Here is a 24,055-nt window from a genome sequence, read left to right as displayed (position 1 = left end):
AAAACAAAACGATGCTGATATCTAAAAAGGTAAGACACTACATTTCTGTTTACAAAATCTGTTATTAATTTAGAATTTTCTTTAAAAAAAAAAGAAAGTTAAATAAATGTAATAGAAGATAGATATACAATAACAAATAATAAACAATGTTTAAGCGTTCCATATAATAAGAAAAATTTGATACAAAACTCTTACCGGCCTGATTTCATTTATATGTAAAACATATCACATTTACAGAAACAATACAATTCTTATGATTATTCGTTGTTTAACAAATGAAATCGGGCCGGTAAGAGTTTTGTAACAAATTTTTATTTTTATTTTATTTTTATTTTTTTGCTTATATGGAACGCTTGAAAATTGTTTGTTTTCTATCAATGTATATCTATTAAAAAAAGTTAAAATAATAACAGATTTTGATAATAGAAATGTAGTGTCTTACCTTTTTTGATGTCAGTATAGTTTTGTTTTAAACAGTTTTATTTATATTACAGAAATCTAATCATTACGCGATACATCGGCGCACCAGTGTACCGAACGGAAGCAATGTGTTAAAACTATATTTTTTTCTTGGTTTGATATTTATTACTTAATTAGATATTTTATGAACTACATTTATTTTAAAATTGTCTGTGCAATGATGTCGAAATAACTTGTTGTAATATTTCTATACTGATATAATTTTGCAAACTTATTAGTAATACTCCAATGGAATTCATAATAATAAAATTATTATTCGAAATCAACGTTAGTAGTTATAAATTTACTTAAAGTGATTTAAATATAATCTCAAACCATATTTATGTTTGATTTATATAAACATACAAACTCAATGTTTAAATTCACTTCTGTATTATATTATTATGACCCAGAAATTGAACTAAGAAAACAGATAGTACTGTGCATAAGAGGAATACCAAATATTTGCTCTTACGTTAAATGTAGAGTTCTCTCTGAAAACACCAACTTAAATGGCTTTAAACAATTTTAAATATTGTACCCCACTTAAGGTTATTAAAAGGTATAACGTTTACTTTAGTAAAATTTTATTATTTAAAGATTTACATTAATAAATTATTAACAAACCATAATTCAAACAAATAAAACCTCATTTTTTATAGGAAATAGTTTACGTTACTGATTTCACTAAAACGAATAATTATACAAAGTAACATTTAGGTTATATGAATTTTTTCTCTTTCTTGAACGCATTTTCACTGTTTCATTGTATCAGTTAGTTGTAATAATTATACTGCAAATGTATACGAGTAGATATAAATCATCAAAAGACAATCTTCTGCCTATGATAACATGTTGTAAATCTGTAAAAATATGTACTCGTATATAAAATAAGGGTACAAAATATAAATATGTTGCCATAAATTTTGTAACAGTAATAATTGTGTCGATTGTAAGAATACAAGTTATACATCAAAGAGTATTTATGAAATACCCCTTGATATGAAACATGAAATTTCAATCACATTTAAAAATTTAATTATACATATGTAGTATTTAATCATTTAACTAAGAATATCATAAAAAAGTTATTATTTCTGAAGAATTGGTTGTTCATGTTAAATACATTATGCATTTAACATTCACGAATAAATCCTATTAAGAATGGAATTTAATGTATTATCTAAAATATGGAATACAATAAAACTAGATATCAAATTATCAAACAACACGTTATTGATACCTTACTAAGCTCTGAGCATTTGTTACAACTAAATTATGTTTACATTAACACAAAGTGTGCATCAATTCTTACACGTAATTTAACCGTACACTCAATCCCATTCATTATAAAATGAACTGCCTTTCATTTGTTCTTTATACGGTGAATTATTTGCCTTCTGTCATAATAACTTTCTACATAACAATACATGATAATAATAAAACTATACCTGAAGTTAGAAGTTAATTTGTGGAATTAGTTAATGTTTAAGATCTTATGAAATAAACTTAAATGTTGTACGAGATTTATGTTTATGAAATAAAATGAGTAAAATAATGATTGGGTTGAATGAGATAAGTACTTAACAAGTTAACGTACACTTTATTATTACACATTATTCCCAATTCATCAAATATATAACCGAAATATAAATAATCTTGGTCTATTACAAGTAATCAAATGGGTACGTATTACAAGTTTTATATCCTTGCATCGATTCAGTAATAATGTGTCGGAAAATGTCAGACAGTTTGACTAAACTGTTGTTTATCAAAAAAAAAAAAAAAATACCAACAGTTGTTTCATTTCAGAACAAACTGCTATTTTTTTTTCCAATAGTAATACAGCATACCAAACACGTTGAATCACCAAACAGAGCACTCTCTCTAACGAACGTTAAGTTAACGAAAACAGATAAAGTGAATAAACTGTTGGCCGTTTGTTGTAAAGAGATCATTTGCCCAGCAAACTGCTAACATCGAATAATTTCAAAAATCAAATATTATTCATATGAAAATAATGTAATATTAAAAGGCAGAATAAAGGGGTCATAAGACTGTTAAATTTTGTGTTAAAATGTTATATGTTATTCGCTGGTGTCAAGCAAACATCCTGCAGCCTGCAGTCACAATGTTGAGAAAAATATTAAAATGAAACTTATTTTTTAACTCAAAAATTGAGCAGTTTAGAAATTTTATAGGAAAATGAGTAATGAACATGAACGGATTAATTATTTAACCTGGTTTTTTCCCAAAGTTTGTACAAACTTTTCTTTTTTTAACCAACAGTTCGTTTTTTTGTCAGAAATAACATTAATGCCTACCTATAAGTTCAGCACTGATTCACCATGATAATGAATAATAATTGTTGAGTGCCATAACTAAGCAATATTTGTTTAAAGGGACTTTCATAATTTTTGCAATTATTTTATTTTTTAGTTAGTTTATTTTTATCGGGTCATACGCAGAATGAAACAATTACGCATGAAACAATAAAACTATTCCTACAAAATATTTTCTTGGGGATGAAAATAAAGTCTTTCAGATATGTATATAATGTTTTTGCTAAATACCCTTCTAAAATGTCATTCCTAATAGTAAACATTCTTAGCATTTTTTCTAACTCATTTTTAGAATCTACCAGAACAATCCCATTACCGAATATTCACGTTTTTAATTTGTTATCTATGTTTATAGAATTTATTGTCATTTCTTATTTTTCTCCGATATTGGTTCTTTTATCTACTTTTCAAATATAACAGACTCAAATTATATTTTTCTTTCACAGCTTTCTGAACCAGTGAATTATAGCTTGTCTTTTTTGTTCAATTACAATTGATGCCCGTTTCAGATATTTTATCAACAAATATAATTTCATATACTTACGTCCAGTTTACGTTAAAACTTTGCACATTTTACTGCCCTTTGTTATGAAATGAATTCACCATTTACAAATGTCATGTAAGTGACATACTTCTTAAGGCTTTTATTAGTTCAAACTAAACTTAATATTCAGATTAGTCATACTGGCTCTCAGAAAACAGTATGACGCCTCTTTTTCTGATAATACTATCTGAAACCAAACTGTTTACCTACAATTTTAAATTTCAGTATAGATTTAAACCATACAAATTTGTACTTTGATGCACTATATTAAATTTATAATACGACTGTTCTCATATTTATTATTCCTATTTTCTTCAGCATTGCAACATTACACTTTTTTTTTTTTTAATCTGAGGGACTCTTCCAATCTCCTGTACTTTTTACACAAAGAGTTATGAAGCCAATTCAGTGCAGCATCTACTAAACATCCGGTAATTCTAAAGGTATATCAACTAGTTCTACTATCTTAATTGTTTATATCTTGATTAGTTTTCGTTCCTTTAAATCCTCGTTTGATGAGAACATAGACGCGAGGTGATGCCTAGGAGGTGAGGAGGGTGAGAAAAGAGTGAGAAGTATTGAGAAAGAGTGAGAAGTATTAGTTCTAGTTTCGCTAACAGTGGCCTTTTTGCATTGCTGATAATAATTTAAAATCTTTGTTTTTCCCGGTAAAAACTTTCTTATTGATCCCTAAATTTTCTCTATTTCACTAAATCAATTTTCCAATCTATACTTATATTAATCATATTTCTAAAGAGCTTACATAATTTCATGACGCCATCTTTTACTTTTTTACTGTTTCTATGATGATTTCCAATCATTTTTAATATATCTCGCAATATCCATGGTTTTCTAATTACTGTTTTATATTTAACTACGTCTCTACCTGCAGACTTAACAACACTTTACTTTTCTTTGATTTATTAATTTTTCTTTTCATTCCAATCTATTTTGCAGTACCTTCAAAGTTGTACCTATAATTTGTTGAAATTAAAATTTCACATCAATATGTGTTGATCTAATTGTATGTCACATCATATTCTCAGTTTTCTCTTAATTTCTGAAAATTTAACTTACATTTCGTCATCGTTTAACTATGTTAAAAATAACTGCTGCTCTTGTATAAGTTTAACTAGCATTTATTTACTTTAGAAGTGTCTGCCTGAAAATTATTAGTTCTATCCTGATATAAAATTTTGTATTTTGTTTTTACATTTTTAACTCATTTTTAGAAACATTTGATTATTTTATTATTAAATCATTTTTACTATCATAAAGACGTCAAATTTTGCAGTAAGATTACTTACAAAGAAATCTACTCTGGTTCTGTAATAATAAAATAAATTATAATTCTGGTAAATTTTATAAATAGATTAAATGTAATCTAGTGTCATATTTAATCTTATTATTATAATCGCCGGGTCTGTTAATAATTTATATTTTTCTCTAACTAACTAAATCTTGATAGAAATACAATCAGGTAGAAGGATAAAAATTTCCGTGAAACAAATAATCTAATTATATTTTTTTTAGCAATCTTTTCTTACACTTAGAGAATTTCAACAATTCTCTTATAATGCAAAGTCTAGATCTATGTGAATAAGAACAATTCCGAAAATGTTTACAAATGCATTCTACAAATAAAAATATACAGAAATATATGTTCTAAACACTTTTTATCGTTTGAATTTAATAAAATTAACCTAAAATTTTGCTTAAATGCACGCTTAGTGATTTATAATAACTAGCGCACAAAAACTTTCCATTTTTATGGTAATTTTATTGCTACATTGAAAACACGAGATACAAACTCGATACAGAATTCGTAGAAGATGACTTTAAAACTAATAATGTTAAATTTATTAGGAAAAGATTCAAATTTAGGTTCGTATATTGAAAAAGGATTCCTTAATAGGTTATGTGATGAATTTTATAAATGCCCGTCAGCATTTATAAACTTCATCACAAATATGTAGGATATGATAATAAATTAAAAAGTTTTCATCGTCCTTTTCAAAAAAGTTTTCAAAATTTTATCGTCCTTTTCATTAAAAATCACAGACCATCAAACACACTTGTTCATACAAATTGAACTGATTTACAATCATTGCTTTAATTTTTTTTTACATTAACAGTTATGCATATGCTAATCTATTTAAGACAAACTTTAAATCCTTAATTAAAAGCTTCAAGTTCTGACGTCGACGAGAATACGTGAATCTTTAAATAACTTTAATCATTTAATAAAAACAGAACCTAAGCAGTAGTAGTGTAGAAAAGGGGAGTTCGAATATAGAAAAGGAAATATTTTAAGAAAAATAGTGAAATAAATAGTTTATGGAATATAAAAATAAGTAAAATATTTATTTGATTTCATCAACATTTACAGGTTATTATATCAAAATATATATGCATTATAATATAGCAGGGTGAATAATTCCGCCTGAGTGTTGAACTTCACAAAACAAAATTTATAAAACAAAAATTGTGCGTTATGTTCTGCCATTATTTTATTTTAATTTTTTTTGTGTTATACGGGCATCGACTTCTAAGGTCTTTAGCCCTCGTCACATTCTTTAAAAGGGGGTTCAAATCACCATCAGGTATGTCATATGTAAGGATGAAAAGGACCCTTACATTTTATTTAAAAACACTAAAAAACAACACAAAGCATATAGGTAAGCACATATAATAACACTTTAAACACTTACAGGGTGTAAAGAGCCCTGATATTAAAAATTAAAAAAAAACAAATGAAATACAGAAATATAAATGAACAAAAGCGGCCTCCCATTTTCTTTTTACTTCCTTATATAGTTTTAAGAACCCCCAGGCAACCGCAAATGCCATTAAGCATTACATCAGTTGCCGCAGGATGCCGTGGCAGTTGACTATCCCCCTATAAATTGTCCTGTAAGACTTAACCCATCGTGGTCTCCCTTGGGTCATAGAAGCAATTCGACCACCTGTTCAGAAGGGCCGAAGAATCCCTCAGCGAGGATGCTGCCCTTCTCGGTCCTGACCTACCCGGCTCAAGGCATGCCTGGCGCATACCCTTTGCCTCGCTCCCTTCGTCAAACTTCGAGGGTCCCCCATGATGGCATGGGGGACCCCCGAAGTTAAAATGAAACACCCAGCACTCTGTCGGACGTAAAATATTTCCGGTGGCATTCCGTATCATCTCAGGATCGTTTCGAATAAATTTAATAGTATTTCATATTTTTAATGCGTAACTCTTCTTTAGTATAAATTTTTTTTATATACTATCGTTTTCATATGGTCCCAAATGATGTAATCTATTGGCGTTAAATTAAGTAATCGGGATTGCCAATCGATTAGTCCACTACGTCCAACCCAGTTTAAGAAATTAGCATTTAAGTGATTTCTAGCTACTAAATAAACGTTTCGTTGCAACATCGTTTACAAAAATCATTTGCAATCTTGTATGTAAAGGTAAATCCTCCAAAAAAGCCGGGAAACTATTTTTCATGAAATGAACGTATATATCTCGTGTATGATTTTCATGAAAACCATGGTCCCAGAATTTTGTCATACATAATGCTACATCAAACATTAATGTGAAATCTGCGTTAGATAATAGTTTCCATAGTACCATGTGCAGTTTTTGCTCCATAAATGATTACTTTTTGAACTCAAGACTCCCTTTCTCATAAAAGAGGCTTCATTAGTAAATAAAACTTAGAAAAAATCTGTAGTACTACAAAGCTAAAAAAAAACTTTTTTTTATGTCAGATTTTGTTTTGACCCGAGTTTTGTGTTTTACGTCAAATATTATAAAAATTATTGAAATTACAATTGTAGGACCTGTTTTATCCTCTTTCCCCACTTAAATTACGTAAGAAATCACCAACCTTCTCCTTAATTTGGGTCACAAGGGCTTCTTTTTATTAATACTGAAATCCGGGTGAAATCTTTCAGTAACTATAACTCGAAAATAAAGCGTTTCCAGATCTGGTTATATGAAATTTTTTCATTATCATCACCAGTAGAACGTTCTCTGGAGGTTTCTCCATTTCTTCATGGGGCACTCTTTACATACTGTTCCGTTCCACGTCGAGCTGACCGGTGCTGCGATCTAGTGAGTGCTAGCGCTAACCGGAAGGTGAGGCTCGTACTAGTAATCTACGTTAGAATCCTGCCGAGTGCGGTCGCATTTTTCATTTCATCCGGATGGACAATTAGTGTTAGTTATATTCTACGTCAGGATCCCGCACAGTGCGGTCGTGTTTTCACTTCAGTCCAAGGGGGACTCACAGTTTCTTGATAATGTTCAAGTTCAATTATGACTAAATTATCATACATTCTTAAGTTTAATGTAACTACTGTAATTCAATTAAAACGTCAAGGGTGTAAAGAAATTAAATACAACGATTCAAGAACATAGCGTTGCTTCATTTCATCATCTATCATCTCATCAAAAAAAAATACAGTCCACACTAGCTCTAAATTCTACCACACATATATAATTAGTGTAACATCTTTTATCTTAAAACATTCTTTTTTTTCTCTTGCTAACTTATACGAAAGAAATTAATAACTTTTTTGTGTTAAAATTAAAATTCATTATTTTAGGTTCCATAAATTAATATTAAATTTGAATCAATTTGGTATTTACTAATTCAACAGTGAAAAACTAATATAAAATCCGAATGAATATTTGTGTTATTAAAAACATTTTACTAAATTGATAATTTTGATAAATCTTTATAAATTTTATATTGGATTAAAGAGAACTTTTTATTAAAATGTATTAAACTATTTCAGAATAGGTTAGTTATTTATTTGGGCTGATTCAATAATTTTCACTCCAGAAAAACAGTGGTGTTATATTTTCAATGATAAACTACTTAAAAACACAAATTTGCAAAGTCGATCCCTTAATCACAATAAATATCAAAGTGGAAATGGATTCTATTCTAATTATAACATTAATGTGGAAAGTCAGTTCAAAAAGCGATACGAATATAAGAGCATGAGCACAAAACCAACATATCAGCAGCAGAAACGTTAATTAATCTCTCTTCTTTAACAGAGTTGTAATTACTTATAATTAACAGTAGTATTAATAACTTGAGTTGTGTTGAAAACTTATCACTAATTACAAAATTTCCAAATTTAAATTCAAGAAATCAGTGATTTGCTAACGTTCACACATTAAAGAAAAAAAAAATTCTAATATTCTTCTGCATGCCAAAATCACATTGGGTTGGAATTACAAAATTGAGTTGTTTGTATTTATTAAAATAAAAACAAATCTCTATATTTTAAAACATTTCGGCATAACTAACATTTGTAATTACACTAGATCAGATTTTGTTTTGTGAGATATAAAATACTGCCGTTAAGTTGACAATACCAAGTCTAGCATTGTGATCGTATCCTAATTCGTAATATTAACAAAAATATAAAAATAATAAATCGAAATCAGAGAAACTTTTAAGGAACTGTTAAATTATTTTTATAAAACATTAAGGGATAGAAACATAATAGAATAACCATCCAAAGGAGCAAAAGTACCACAAAATCAATTCGGAAATTAATCTCTTTAGATATATAGAAAGTTATTTTAAGGTTCAAATGAGTTTGAGAAGGTATATTATATTGTAACAAGACTGGTATAACAGACCTGAGTAAGGACCCTGCCAGTTAAAAAGAAAGTAATAGAAAATAAGAGCTAATAGAAAAGTGTTTTAACGAATTTAAATCTACATTTAAAAAATCGCACTGAAATTTAAAAATATTATTTACCTTACAACTTCGGAATTTATTGAAAAGTGACAAACAAATTTAAGCTGAAGTTATTCATACTGCTAAAAAAAGATTGTTTTATTATAATCTACTTAAAATAAACAATAAATTTAAAACTAGTAGACGGTTTTGGAAATAAAACTAGATAACTTCACCAAAAATACAAAAGGACTCAATTTTCAACGCTCTATTCAGGTAGAAGAGGAATTTAATAATATCATTCGGAGCATTTCAAACAACAATATTGATCCACCTCAAACAACGACGTTCACTTTGAATGGTTTTATTGATAAATCGGTATTTTTGTTTCTATTGATATCCAGTAAATTAAACTTCAAAAAGTAAAGAGTAAATATTTAGTGAGAATTTTTGAAATTCCTGCCAGTATTTTTAATTAAATCGTAGATTTATGTTGTTATTATTCTTCTTAAAAACTTAATTATCGAATATTTCTGTAACGGAGTATTTTTCAGCTTTCTTAAAACTTCCGGTTTTAATTCCTCCTCTTAAAAAAATTTACAATTTAATGAAAAAAAATTATAGGCTGATTTCATTATTTTCCGTGTTTTCTAAAGTATTTGAAAATTTATGAATATATTTTACTCGTAACATTTCTTGAAAATTATATAAACCATAAAAGTATATTAATAAATTTTCAACATGGTTTTAGGAATAAAATGTCTACTGACACAATCATTTCCCATTATTTTGGAATTCCGTATTTTAAACTGCATAGATAAAAAAAAGATTCCATTTTCAATTTTTTGAGATCTCAGTAAACCATTCGATTTAATTCCATTTATCACTGATGAAAAATTTAGTGGACTTTTTTATAGAGAGACTCTAATGATTGGTTAACGTCATATCTCACCGACTTTAAAGAAGTAGTTGAATAAAAATTAAGTAGTGAATAAAAATTATTCAATGGATAAACTAAAGTTATATAACTTTCAATATATTAAAACAGTTGCATTGTGCTTCTCAGGTAGAGGTAAAAATGATGGTAGTGCGGATAAAATTTCTCTTAAAGATAGTATTTATGTCACCATGCAATGAAATTTCTTTGTGTTTCATTAGAAGACAAATTCATTTGGATGATCAATTTGATATCGATTGTAACAAAATAAACCGCATTATTTTGCTTTGAAACTCCTTAAAAAGGAAAAAAACGCTAACCTCGGCCCCATTATTAATTATTTGTTATGTTTATGTATACTTTATTGCCATCTCCTTGAACTCCATCAAAAAGCCAAAATTAATTTTCACGATATTGAAAAAATGCAGTCAGATCATTTATTCGTCACCCATACTTATGAACACTTTACACCGATAATTAAACAGTTTTATTTTCAAACTAATGTTTGTGTTAATATTATATACTTGTGCGATCTTAAAAAATATCAATATCGTTACTAAACCAAACAACGTAACAATTTTTGTATAACTCAACACAAAACGTCGGCTTACAAGAAAAGGGTTACATAATATTGATTGCGTTGCCATTTTTAATAAATTCCTAAAAGATTATAGGATATCTTGAAAATCTTTAATTAAAAGATTTTTCTACATAAAAAGTACAGCAATTTGTGTTGCTAAATTTTTAAATAATACTAATCTTAAAAAAAAAACAAAAAAAAACAATATTTATCTGTACCGAGTTTGACGTGTACTTTAAGAGAATATACTAAAATTATTTTTCAAGATCGATCTTTGGATGGTGAAATATTTTGTAGTCATCTTTAATGTTTAATGTATTTACCTTTTTTTTGGCTTCAGTCATTTGACTGGTTTGATGCAGCTCTCCAAGATTCCCTATCTAGTACTAGTCGTTTCATTTCAGTATACCCCCTACATCCTACATCCCTAACAATTTGTTTTACATATTCCAAACGTGGCCTGCCTACACAATTTTTTCCTTCTACCTGTCCTTCCAATATTAAAGCGACTATTCCAGGATGCCTTAGAATGTGGCCTATAAGTCTGTCTCTTCTTTTAACTATATTTTTCCAAATGCTTCTTTCTTCATCTATTTGCCGCAATACCTCTTCATTTGTCACTTTATCCACCCATCTGATTTTTAACATTCTCCTATAGCACCACATTTCTTATATAACACAAAAGCTTCTAATCTTTTCTTCTCAGATACTCCGATTGTCCAAGCTTCACTTCCATATAACGCGACACTCCAAACATATACTTTCAAAAATTTTTTCCTGACATTTAAATTAATTTTTTATGTAAACAAATTATATTTTACTGAAGGCTCGTTTCGCTTGTGCTATTCGGCATTTTATATCGCTCCTGCTTCGTTCATCTTCGGTAATTCTACTTCCCAAATAACAAAATTCTTCTACCTCCATAATCTTTTCTCCTCCTATTTTCACATTCAGTGGTCCATCTTTGTTATTTCTACTACATTTCATTACTTTTGTTTTCTTCTTGTTTACTTTCATGCGATAGTTCTTGCGTAGGACTTCATCTATGCTGTTCATTGTTTCTTCTAAATCCTTTTTACTCTCGGCTAGAATTACTATATCATCAGCAAATCGTAGCATCTTTATCTTTTCACCTTGTACTGTTACTCCGAATATAAATTGTTCTTTAACATCATTAACTGCTAGTTCCATGTAAAGATTAAAAAGTAACGGGGATAGGGAACATCCTTGTCGGACTCCCTTTCTTATTACGGCTTCTTTCTTATGTTCTTCGATTATTACTGTTGCTGTTTGGTTCCTGTACATGTTATCAATTGTTCTTCTATCTCTGTATTTCAACCCTAATTTTTTTAAAATGCTGAACATTTTATTCCAGTCTACGTTATCGAATGCCTTTTCTAGGTCTATAAATGCCAAGTATGTTGGTTTGTTTTTCTTTAATCTTCCTTTTACTATTAATCTGAGGCCTAAAATTGCTTCCCTTGTCCCTATACTTTTCCTGAAACTAAATTGGTCTTCTCCTAGCACTTCTTCCACTCTTCTCTCAATTCTTCTGTATAGAATTCTAGTTAAGATTTTTGATGCATGACTAGTTAAACTAATTGTTCTCTACTCTTCACATTTATCTGCCCCTGCTTTCTTTGGTATCATGACTATAATACTTTTTTTGAAGTCTGACGAAACTTCCCCTTTTTCATAAATATTGCATACCAGCTTGTATAATCTATCAATCGCTTCCTCACCTGCACATCGCAGTAATTCTACAGGTATTCCGTCTATTCCAGGAGCCTTTCTGCCTTTCTGCTATTCAAATCTTTTAATGCTCTCTTAAATTCAGATCTCAGTATTGTTTCTCCCTCCTTTTCTCCTATTGTTTCTCCTTTTTAACATTCTCCAATTCTTCGTCTACATTTTCTACCTTATCTTTTTCTCAGACCTCTTGCGATGTCCTCCTCAAAAATCTTCTTTACCTCCTCTTCCTCAAGCTTCTCTAAATTCCACCGATTCATCTGACACCTTTTCTTCAGGTTTTTAAATCCCAATTTACATTTCATTATCACCAAATTATGTTCGCTATCAATGTCTGCTCCAGGGTTAGTTTTGCAGTCAACGAGTTGATTCCTAAATCTTTGCTTAACCATGATATAATCTATCTGATACCTTGCAGTACCGCCTGGCTTTTTCCAAGTGTATATTCTTCTATTATGATTTTTAAATTGGGTGTTAGCAATTACTAAATTATACTTTGTGCAAAACTCTATAAGTCTGTCCCCTCTTTCATTCCTTTTGCCCAGCCCGTATTCACCTACTATATTTCCTTCCTTGCCCTTTCCAATGCTTGCATTCCAATCTCCAACTATTATTAAATTTTCATATCTTTTTACGTGTTTAATTACTTCATCAATCTCTTCGTATACACACTCTACCTCATCATCATCATGGGCGCTTGTAGGCACATAGACGTTAACAATCGTTGTCGGTTTAGGTTTTGATTTTATCCTTATTACAATGATTCTATTGCTATGCGTTTTGAAATATTCTACTCTCTTCTCTATCTTCTTGTTCATTATGAAACCTACTCCTGCCTGCCCATTATTTGAAGCTGAGTTTATTACTCTAAAATCACCTGACCAAAAGTCGCCTTCCTCTTCCCACCGAACCTCACTAATTCCTACTACATCCACATTTATCCTATCCATTTCTCTTTTTAAATTTTCCAGCCTACCAACCTTTTTTAAACTTCTAACATTCCACGCTCCGACTCGTAGAATATTATTTTTTAATTTTCTGGTGACCCCCTCCTTAGTAGTCCCCACCCGGAGATCCGAACGGGGGACTAGTTTACCTCCGGAATATTTTACCAAGGAAGGCGCCTCCATCATTGCTATTTGAAAATGCAGAGAGCTACATTTTCTTGGAAAAAAGCAGCTGTAGTTTTCCATTGCTTTCAGCTGCGCAGTACTCAGAGAAATGAGTGATGTTGATATGGCCGTTTAAGTCGTCCTGACTCACGCCCCTAACAACTACTGAAAGAGCTGCTGCCCTCTTTCAGGAATCATTCCTTAGTCTGGCTCTCAACAGATACCTCTCCGATAAGGTTGCACCTTCAGTCCAGCTACTCTGTATCACTGAGTATTCAATCCCCCTCACCAACGGCAAGGTCTCATGATTCATAGAGGAGGGTATTTACCTTATAAAATTAGAATTATATCGTAAAGACACATTAAATAATATAATACCTAATTACTGTTTTTAAATTTTAACTATAGTTAAATTAATTATTTTACCTTTTGACTTTAAATGCATTAATTTTAACTCCTGATGATGGCTTCCAAGTAAGCCGAAAGATCTAGAGTACATATCAACGTGCTGGTAAGGTGGATTATATTAATTTATAAAATATTTATTTAACATATCAGCCGTACCATGTTTGATAAATTAATTTACCTTAAATTTTATTTTATATGTTTGCATTTAAATAATTAATATTGACTGTAAAAGATCAGTTTTTATCTTATAATTTAATATTTATGATTTATTTTCTAAAGATGTAATCTACTTCATGTAAATATAGAGTTTAAAATAAAAATTTAATTATTTATACAATATAATAAAATTTTAAAACCTTGAAAAATATTTATGGTTTGAGTTAAAAATGAAGTTAATACAACTACATATTTATTAATTATCCTTAGCAGGATGGAATTAAAGTTGTAATAACAGGATGATGTAATTAAACTATAATTAAGACAATTTAAAGTCACAGTATAACACTCAGATGCCCTTCTTTGATCCATATTTTTTCTCCGATGGATTAAATTAAAACTCGAGTGTCATATTAAGATATTACTGGATGATCAAGTCTTGAGAAAAATTTTCCCTTGAATACTCGTATTATATTACAAACAGGTTAGATGGTTTAAGACAAGTTATAGATGTTTTAGCAGCAATACAAGTTCTACAAAATTTCAATGCGCTTTTTTTAACTGTTAAGTAATATTTTTAATAATTTGTTTTTCTTATTGTTTCATATTTCCACGAATAATTATTTCATATTACCGATTATCTAAACTTAAAAGTTCCCTTATAATCAGGATCCTCGTATTACCGGTGCAATATTTTTGATTTATTAATGATTTGCATATTGTTATAAATTATTTACCATCGTTGAAGGCAACTATTAATTGTTAAAGAAAATTAATTGTGTTTTGCAATCTATAAAATTAATATTGATAAAGAAGGTATCGGTATGTAGATACTAAGTCATGTTTTTAGAAAGGCGTGCCTATACTTAAGTTTATCCCCCTTACCAAACGCTTACTCAAACCCTCTTCTCTCGTTCTGTTCATATACCCTTTGAGAGCAATTCATCTGTACGTAAACTGGTCGTTTGTTCTATTAGCCTTTTTTTTTTTGTAAATGGTATTTTTCATTCTTTCTGGGATACGATAACTAGTTGTTCATTATTATATTTTAGATTCCTGATAATCTCTTTTGTGTAATCAGCGAATATAACAATATTTCATTTTCTGCTTAAAGTATTATTCGCTTTCAGTACAATCGGTAAAATTTTATTCAAGCAGATACTAAATACTTTTTTTTTTGCCTGATATAAAATATAATATTCATCTTTTAAGTAGAGAATATAATAAAAATAATAATAATTTATATAGTTTTCATCATTTATAAGTTATCTAGTTTTAAATTAATAATAACAACATTACTGATTTATCAATATTTCGTTATAAAATACATTACTTACAACAAATAATTTCTTATATAATTCACAACAAATAATAAGTACACACTTTACAGGTTAATATAAAAAACGTCAGATAAAAATTTGGGATATTACTGTAACATAAAATAATATTAACTATGATAGAAAAACACTGCTTAGTAATATTAATAGAATTATAAACAGAGATAAAATGTTATTGATACACAGATATAACATTAAAATTATTACTGGTAATATTATCTTACTATAATTATCTTCGAGAAATAAAAGATTTCCTTTAATGCAAAATAGATCAAATTTACTCATATTATAAATAACACAACTGAATTTTAAAAACAATAAAATAAACTAAATTTGACAAAATTAGAAAAACTGCAAAGAAATTATATTTTCTGTTTGACAATTTACGAATTACATTTACTTTTACTTCATTCAACAATAATACCTTCAATAAATTTAAGTTTGTCTTCCTTTACTTAAAATAACTGAAACTCAGATAGAAAGAAATATGAAACATAAATATTGATATTAAAACTAAAAACGAGAAATATTGTTCCACTGCCATACATAATATTAAAATCATTTTAAGTTGAAGTTCTAAGCAGTTAATAAATTGAATTCCCCAACTAGTTCCCATCTATAATGCCACGCATCTCTACAATAGTTTACCAGCTTATTCCAGTCTTTTCCGTTCAAAAGTTCTATAAATAAATCACGTGACAGTTCAATTTACTCTAGCTAGCAACTCCCCTACGCAAGGACAGGGCATCGAGCAACAAAATAAAAAATACCCTCTTGCTCTTCTGTATTACATAGGAATAGTGCACATTTATATTCCTGACCAACGGCTTAAAATTAAAATTGATTAGCCCACATCTTGCTTCTATAATATTCTAAATTTTATGGGTCACTTCAGTTTGTTACATGAAATTCTTCTCTTATGCATCTTCCATCGAGTAGATTACAAAATCTAGTACCAGAAAATGGTTGTCGGAGCTGCGATTGAATTTTTAAAATTGTCTTTGAATTAGCTTGAAATTCTATAATCTGTCATTTTTAGTCAAGTAGGTTTTTTGATAAGATTTTTTTTTCTAATGGGTAAATAGGAATGATCGTGCCTCGACCTTTCATTCAGAGGTCCTATGTTTGAATCCCAGTCAGGCACGGCAATTTTCATACGTTACAAATTTCCATTTTCACATTTCCAAGAATATGCTTCTTTGTAAGCTTCTGCGGTGAATTTACCATCAGTTAAAAAAAAAAAATTAATAAAAAACTGTGAACGACGGGGAAGCCCTGTTTTGATAGTAAAATTTGAAGAAAAAAGTTTTTAAAAATTATACTGTATTTCTCAGTTGAAAAAACGTTAATAAAATTCATTCATAATAGATAAATTTTAAAAAGTTACTTTTAAGCAATAACCGCCATGTTACAAGAAAAGGTTATCCAAAAACGTATTTTTTAAATAAGGAGTTGTCAATAAACTTGAAATAATGGGATTTGATTCATATTATTTTTAACTATGTTTTTCATTTTTTATCGTTTTTTTAATCATTTTTTTCTGATTTAACCAACCAATCTACAAAATTTTGTATTAATTTATTTTATGTTTAAAATGATTATCTAAATCAATAAAAAAGTACGCTTTTGTTCGTCAAAATATTTTTCAGTTTTATCATTGAAAATTAGATTTCAGTTTCACAAAAATTCTATGCGAGTTTTATAACAATCTCTCAAGGTTTTTTTCATAATAATTTATTATTAATTTATTAAAATATCCGTGTGTTAATTGTTTTATATAGTTGTATTTGAAATAAATAAACTACTCATAAAGAAAGTAAATATATATTTATGTTACTAATATATTATTTACTTATTCTTATTTTTGATTTATCTAATTTGATTTTGTTTTATAAATTATATATTATTTTAAATCATACCAATAACAAAAAAAAATACTGAAATAAAAATTATTTGTAATTAAATCAATCAATTATAAATTATTGATTGTCGTTTATTTTTTTATTACATATATGACAAAGAAAACTGATGTACAGATGTGTAGTTATATTGATAATTCCATATTGTTTTCTATTACAAAAATAATTAAAGTTTAATATTTTTGAAACCGCTGACTCAATCTGTTTCTGTTCCAAGCCTTCTCTTTTGTTCCCTTGTAGTTTCCAATTTTTACCTTTTTTATTAGCTTCATCCTTCTTCATCTTCACTTTCTTTCTTCTTCCACTGAGCCTTCCAAAGCAGTTAACAAGATTCCACTTCTAACCACGTATCATAAAATTGTCCTTCTTTTTTTTACTTCCCGTCAAATTGCGTTTCTTTTTTAATCCTATTCATTATCACCTCATTTTTTACTTTATCTATCCATCTTACTTTCCCCATGTTTTTGTATATGCACATCTCAAAAGCCTCAATTCTATCCCTCTTCCTCATCTTCCATGTTTCACATCCATATAAGAGGATGCTCCATACGTAGCATTTTTTGACGAATTAGTAATTAATAATTTCCTCTTTACACTGAAGACTTCTTTTGCCTTCACTATTTTTTCATTTTATTTTATTGCACTCTTTCAGTTCTCTGTCATCACAGTCCCTAAATATTTGTAATTTTTTTTTTTCTATTCTTCTTTTACTTTACCTAAATCCTCTCTTTTGTTTGTTTCAAGTGCTAGTTTTTCCTATATTTATCTTCATTTGATACTCTTTCATTCATTCCTACAGGGCTAATAATAATCTTTGAAGTGCGTCTGATATCAGCTAGAATTATCATATCATCACCAATTCTTAGCATCTTATTTTTCGTGCTCCTAAAATTATTCCTTCTTCTCTTTCCTCAAATATATTCTTTATCGTATCTTCAATATAAAGTATGAACAAAGTCGGTGAAATACATAATGCATTTAGTAGTTACACAATTCTATGGGAGGTTTATCCACATAAGTCGATTTTTTATTCTTCATTTATTTAACTGATTTCTATCCTTCACATTTTAATATCGATGGTTCTTTGTTCTCTTCAGTTATCTCCCATTCCTTTTCTATGTTTAATTGTTCAGGTTTCTCTCATTCATAATCAGGTCTTCCACGAATTCCTTCTATTTTTCTCTTACTTCTTTCTTCGCGTGTAACATTTTACCACCCTTATTCTCAATTTTTCTCATTTTACCATTCCTTTTCCATTTATCCTACGTAATATACTTCACGTTTCTCTACATCATATCGTACTACCGTTTCTTTTCTAGTTTCTCAATACCATTGCATATTTCCTTACCATTTCACCGTATGGATCCTTGTATGAAATTCTTATTCCAGAAAAAAAATATATTTTTTTCATCAATGGCGTTTTAGTTCTCCACCCACGTCATACACTTTCTTCTTTCAGTTTCCAACTACCCAATGCAAATCCATATTTATGTAATCTTTCTACTAATGACTACTATCCATTGGTGACGATATGTATATAGTTGGTCCTATTTTAGTGTTCTTCAATTTTACTTTTCTATTTGGAATGAAACCATTCTGGCTAAATTTTATTTATTTCCAGATGATTGTACATTTTTGTTTATGGAAGACACTGGTTACCCTGCTGTAATAATTTTAATTTTCCCATTTGATACATTCATTATTCTGTTTTTAATTATTATTAAGGTTTATCGTGAGAAGGTACGCTTACCGCACTCGTCCACATTGTTATTTTACTTAGGGTTATAACCGCTATGAAATCGCTCTTATTAAGATTTTAGATTATATTTTCTTTAAAATTTAATGGTAAAGTTTGTTTATAATTTTAAATTACATGTATATAATTTAATTTTTTATTTGAAATATGTAATGAGTTGATAATAATTCCTGAATTTATCCCTGAAAATAAGTAGAAAATATTATCCACTGACTGCAGAACTCTTTCTCCTTGTAAATCCTTATTATGAAGATATTAAGTAATAAAACAAATTTTACCATTTAATATTTTTGATCGTATTTATTTTAGAGTATTTTTAAATGCAAGATTTTTTTTCGTACGAAGTATTAGATACATACAAAATTTTATAGGGTAGAACGGGAATCTAAGATTTACATCTTCATGTAAGAACTCTTTTAAACTTCATAAAAACTTTATGAGGGTTTTTTATTCAGCACTTTACTTCCAGATCTGGTGTCCAATTTCCACAAAGTCATAAACCTTAAAGTTTTCTATTCCATTAAGAAAATACTAAAACTAAGTTTCAGGTTTCAAAAAACTCTTTTTTTTCATTTTACTGTTTTAAATTTTTACGTTGATGACTTCATGGTTTTGGAATGTTTTTTTAGGTCTATAACATTTAATATTTAATTAGTCAAAATTTGTCATCCAGCATACCATTTAATATTATTTTTAAATTATTCAAGATCGATAAGCTGCACTTATCGATCTTATCATACTTTGAAATCAGATGATAATAATAAGAGAAAAGAATATTTAAAATATATATTTATACGTAAAGCAACACGATCTTAAGAATTGTTTGTAGATTCTTGAAAGCACCATTATTTGATCGTAAACAAGTCAGTGAATATAAGATCAGATTTGTATTTAAATTACCAGACTAGTACTCGTCTAATTAAAATACTCTTGTTTACCTATTTACAGCTAAAAGAATGATTTACTTAAAATCACCGTAAGTTTTATTTCTATGATTGTTTTACAATAGAGCTGAGAATAAAATTTTTGGGTTATTAAAACGTACAAGCTCTTAAGCTTTCGATGTTTTTTTTAAACTAACGGTAGTAAAGTTAGAGTAAAAATAAAATTAGGTAAAAATACTCTATCCCATAAGTTTGGATATAGATAATTAATTACTGATGAGCATAGAACTGAAAACTACTAGTTAAAAAAATATGAGGAAAAGTTTCTTTTATAAATATAAATTGCTTTTCTTTACTAACAGTGGCATTGCAACAACTAAGAGTATCTTGAGTTAATTTTTATTCTCTGTTGCGTTTATTTAATCACGTTAATTTTATCGTTAAATCGTTTGTATGTTTTCTATAATTTCCATCTTTTAGATAATACCTAGATTTTCTTTCGCTTATTTTGTTTCCTCCCATTCATTTTCCTAATCCTCTTTAACATTTTCCTGACTGCTGCCTTTTGCTTTATATTTCACTCAGTTTTCCTAATCCTAGAGTAGCTGACTCTCTTGAGAGTTTTCTTTGTATTTAAGGAAAACATATTTAATGTTATTTTCCATAAATTATTCCACGCATTTGTAAAGCCTATCATCTATCAACACAAACATGTAGATGATTAAAATGTAATTAACAGTTGTGCTTATATAAATTATTATCGTTATATCACGTTCATAACAGTAGAATTTATCATAAAATGGTACTGTAGAGGAAAATAACTTAATTAGATTTATTTATGTGATAATTAATATTTAAGGTAATTTTACAAAAGTAAACACAGTTACAGAAGTATTCATTTCTGTACATATACATAGCATCTAACCACAGATACAATTTTTTTTCAACAGTTTTAATAATAATTCTGGTACGTATTAGTACACCATTGGCAATTCCGTTGTTTAATGCTGAATTTTTCCTTTCGTTTTTTGTTCCATATAATTGAGAATATATCTCTTATTAAGTTGAACAGTGTTTTATGTATTACTCCAATAATATAATAGGACTGTAATTCATAAATTATTTTAGTTGTATTATTTTATTAGAAAATTATGTATTCTTAGCAAGATTTTAAAGTTCAAATGAATGTGAAAAGACTTTATTTAGGCTTTAGTAGCACGATCTCCACTCATACATATGGTAGTTTTTGGTTTTCACCAATACACTGTTGCCTTAATTTCTACGTTGGAGATAAGTAAAAAAAAATACAGAACTTTTCTTTGTGTATTTCTATAAATAGTAGACACTTTTGCAAATGATTAACGTCTATAAACAAATTAGTTATTTATTTCCATAACACTAATGCGAGGCTCAGCTGATAAATTTTGCACATATGTGCAAATTCATATGTGTGCACTCATGGGAATGAAAAGAGATATTGGAATGAAATAAAAAATGAATAAATGTGCAATACCTTAGCTACAAAATGCAGTATTTATTTTTCAATATAATCCCCGTTTACACTGATACACTTTTCCCAACGTGTGTCAAGTTTCTGCATTCCGTCACTGAAACATTATGGCGGGTTTTCTCGGATCCAAGTGGCCACAGCTTCTTTCACTTCATCGTCGGTAGTATAATTATCTTTGATATCCATCTTGAGATGAGGGAAGAAGTGGAAGTCAAAATCCGGCGAATATGGCGGATGCGGAATAGGCTCAAACTTCAGCTTGCGGAGAGCCATCAGAGAATTTGCGCAGTACCCATCGTGCACATATTTTACGATAACTCAAATGTTCGATAATATGGCCTATTTATTCTTTAGATATACCTAACTGAATAGCGATGCGTTTCTGGGTGATTTGCCGGTCACTTTGAAGCAAATCGTCCACCTCCTTTCGATGTTTCTCGTGAGTCGCAAAAAACTGGTCGTCCGCTGAGACGTGTGGCTTCAATTATTGCTTTACGAACCTTACATTTGCAAAATTTCAACTCCTGCCTACCAACAGTTTCACTACCGTAAACAGCTTTTTAAACGATGAGACATATTTGCAGGATTCACATTTTCTGCTGTTAAAAATTCAATCACTGTGCGCTGTTTTAACCGTGTTGACATATTGGCCGTACTCGACTCCATTTTAACTGTTACTGAAAACAAACGGGTAAACTGATTTCAACGCATTATCGCAAGTTTGTAGATAGGGACTTTAGCTAATATGTGCTGTTACGGCCAACTCGATAGTACCTTTTGTCTCCGTGTATCATGCTAGTGTAAAAGATTTTATCAGCCGAGCCTCGTAATACTTTCATTTTATGGATTTTTCATAAATTAAAGAAATAATTGTGTTTATTTTCTGTTCCAGGAATATGGATAATGAATACGGAGCTCTTGAGGATGGCACAACATATAAAAATTATACAGATGATGGATATGTACCGTATTCCCAACGACCAGAAACATATATTGTTCCTGTTTTATTTGCACTCATATTCCTGGTCGGTGCATTAGGTAATGGTACGCTAGTATTGATATTTGCAAGGCACAGAACCATGCGAAATGTGCCGAATACTTACATCCTCAGCCTCGCCCTCGGTGATCTGTTGGTAATCGTAACGTGTGTACCGTTCACATCTTTGGTTTATACGATAGAATCGTGGCCCTGGGGTGAATTAATATGTAGATTACAAGAAGCTTCAAAAGATATATCCATTGGAGTTTCAGTATTCACACTTACTGCTTTAAGCGCAGAACGTTATTGCGCGATTGTAAATCCTATTCGCCGACACGTCACAAAACCTCTTACCATTGTCACAGCTCTTGCGATCTGGGTATTTTCTTTACTTCTGGCGTTACCGGCTGCAATATTTTCTAAAGTTCATTCTACCACGCTGACTAATAACGGAACTATAGAATATTGTACTCCTTTTCCAGATGAATTTGGAACATCTTATGCAAAAACTATAGTATTATTTAAGTTTCTTGCCTATTATGCCGTACCGCTATGTATTATAGGAGGATTTTATGTGCTGATGGCACGCCATCTTGTGCTTACTACTCGGAATATGCCGGGTGAACAACAAGGTCAATCGAATCAAGTTCAAGCTCGTAAGAAAGTAGCAAAGGTTGTTCTCGCTTTCGTCATCGTATTCATAATATGTTTTCTTCCCATGCATATATTTATGTTGTGGTTCCATTTTTATCCTCATTCTCGAGACGAATTTGACGAATACTGGAATGCATTTCGCATTGTAGGTTTTTGTTTAACTTTCATTAATTCATGTATTAATCCTATCGCGTTGTACTGCGTGAGTAAAGCTTTTCGTAAACACTTCAACAGATATTTATTCTGCTGTATTAAACAATCTAGTCAGTTAAACGATATGACTTTAGTTCATATGAATAGTTCGACATGTCGACGTCATAATTCCGTAATTACTAGTCACTATACGATCAGTCATGCTGAAAAGACTTGACGGTTTATTAGATGCGTAAAATGTGAAAGCGAGTAGATATTTATTTGCTTTATAATCGGTAATTTTGTACCTATTATTTATGATTTGTAGTATTTTAATGTAAATTATTTTTCTATCTATTATCATAATATGAGGCAAATAACTAGTTCCTATAAAAAAATATGATTTTAAAAATGTATTATATGACCAAAAGCTAATGAAAATTTAACAATAAAATACAGAATATTATTATACATGTGGTTGTTTTTGTGGATAAGGGTTTTATGAATGGTATTTATTTTTAACCCAGGTTGAATATTATAGCTTTTAGCAAACAGTATTAGTTGAATAAAGTCCTTTTTCCTGTATATTAAATTTAAATATAATATACTTTTAACGAATTATAAGAAAGAGACCATCAAGCTTTTCAACTACGGAAGCATGACGAGAAATATATTTTATTAGGGAAACTTATTTTTTAACTACAGAAGATATAGTAATGAAGTAATTCAAACTTAGTTTATAATAACGAGTAATTCATTGTGCCAGATTAGTTAGTTTTTAATTGGTATTAAAACCATTATGTGAACCAATATTTAAACAAACTACGTAAGCTGATTATGATGGCATTACCCTTTTTTATCCTCTATAAGATGCCCTTAGAAGAGAAAAATTCTACAAGTTACGTGAAA

At 29.2% G+C, this 24,055-nt stretch overlaps 1 protein-coding gene across 9 annotated transcripts in view; it reads left to right on the top strand.

Moving 5' to 3' along the window:
* LOC142320636 (neuropeptide CCHamide-2 receptor-like) overlaps positions 1 to 23,607 on the top strand; it is a 126,258-nt gene extending 102,651 nt beyond the window's left edge. For all 9 annotated transcript variants that reach the window (XM_075358706.1, XM_075358722.1, XM_075358688.1 and 6 more), the window contains one exon: positions 22,274 to 23,607. In XM_075358706.1, coding sequence (XP_075214821.1) covers positions 22,278 to 23,384 — 1,107 coding nt within the window. In that variant the 5' untranslated portion in view covers positions 22,274 to 22,277 and the 3' untranslated portion in view covers positions 23,385 to 23,607. The remainder of the gene's footprint in view (positions 1 to 22,273) is intronic.
* Positions 23,608 to 24,055: the final 448 nt, after the last annotated feature.

Source organism: Lycorma delicatula, chromosome 1, assembly GCF_047948215.1.
Source record: "Lycorma delicatula isolate Av1 chromosome 1, ASM4794821v1, whole genome shotgun sequence".
NCBI classification, from domain to species: Eukaryota; Metazoa; Arthropoda; class Insecta; order Hemiptera; family Fulgoridae; genus Lycorma; species Lycorma delicatula.
Note: the sequence above shows the minus strand (reverse complement) of the source record. Positions and strands in the feature narration are given on the sequence as shown.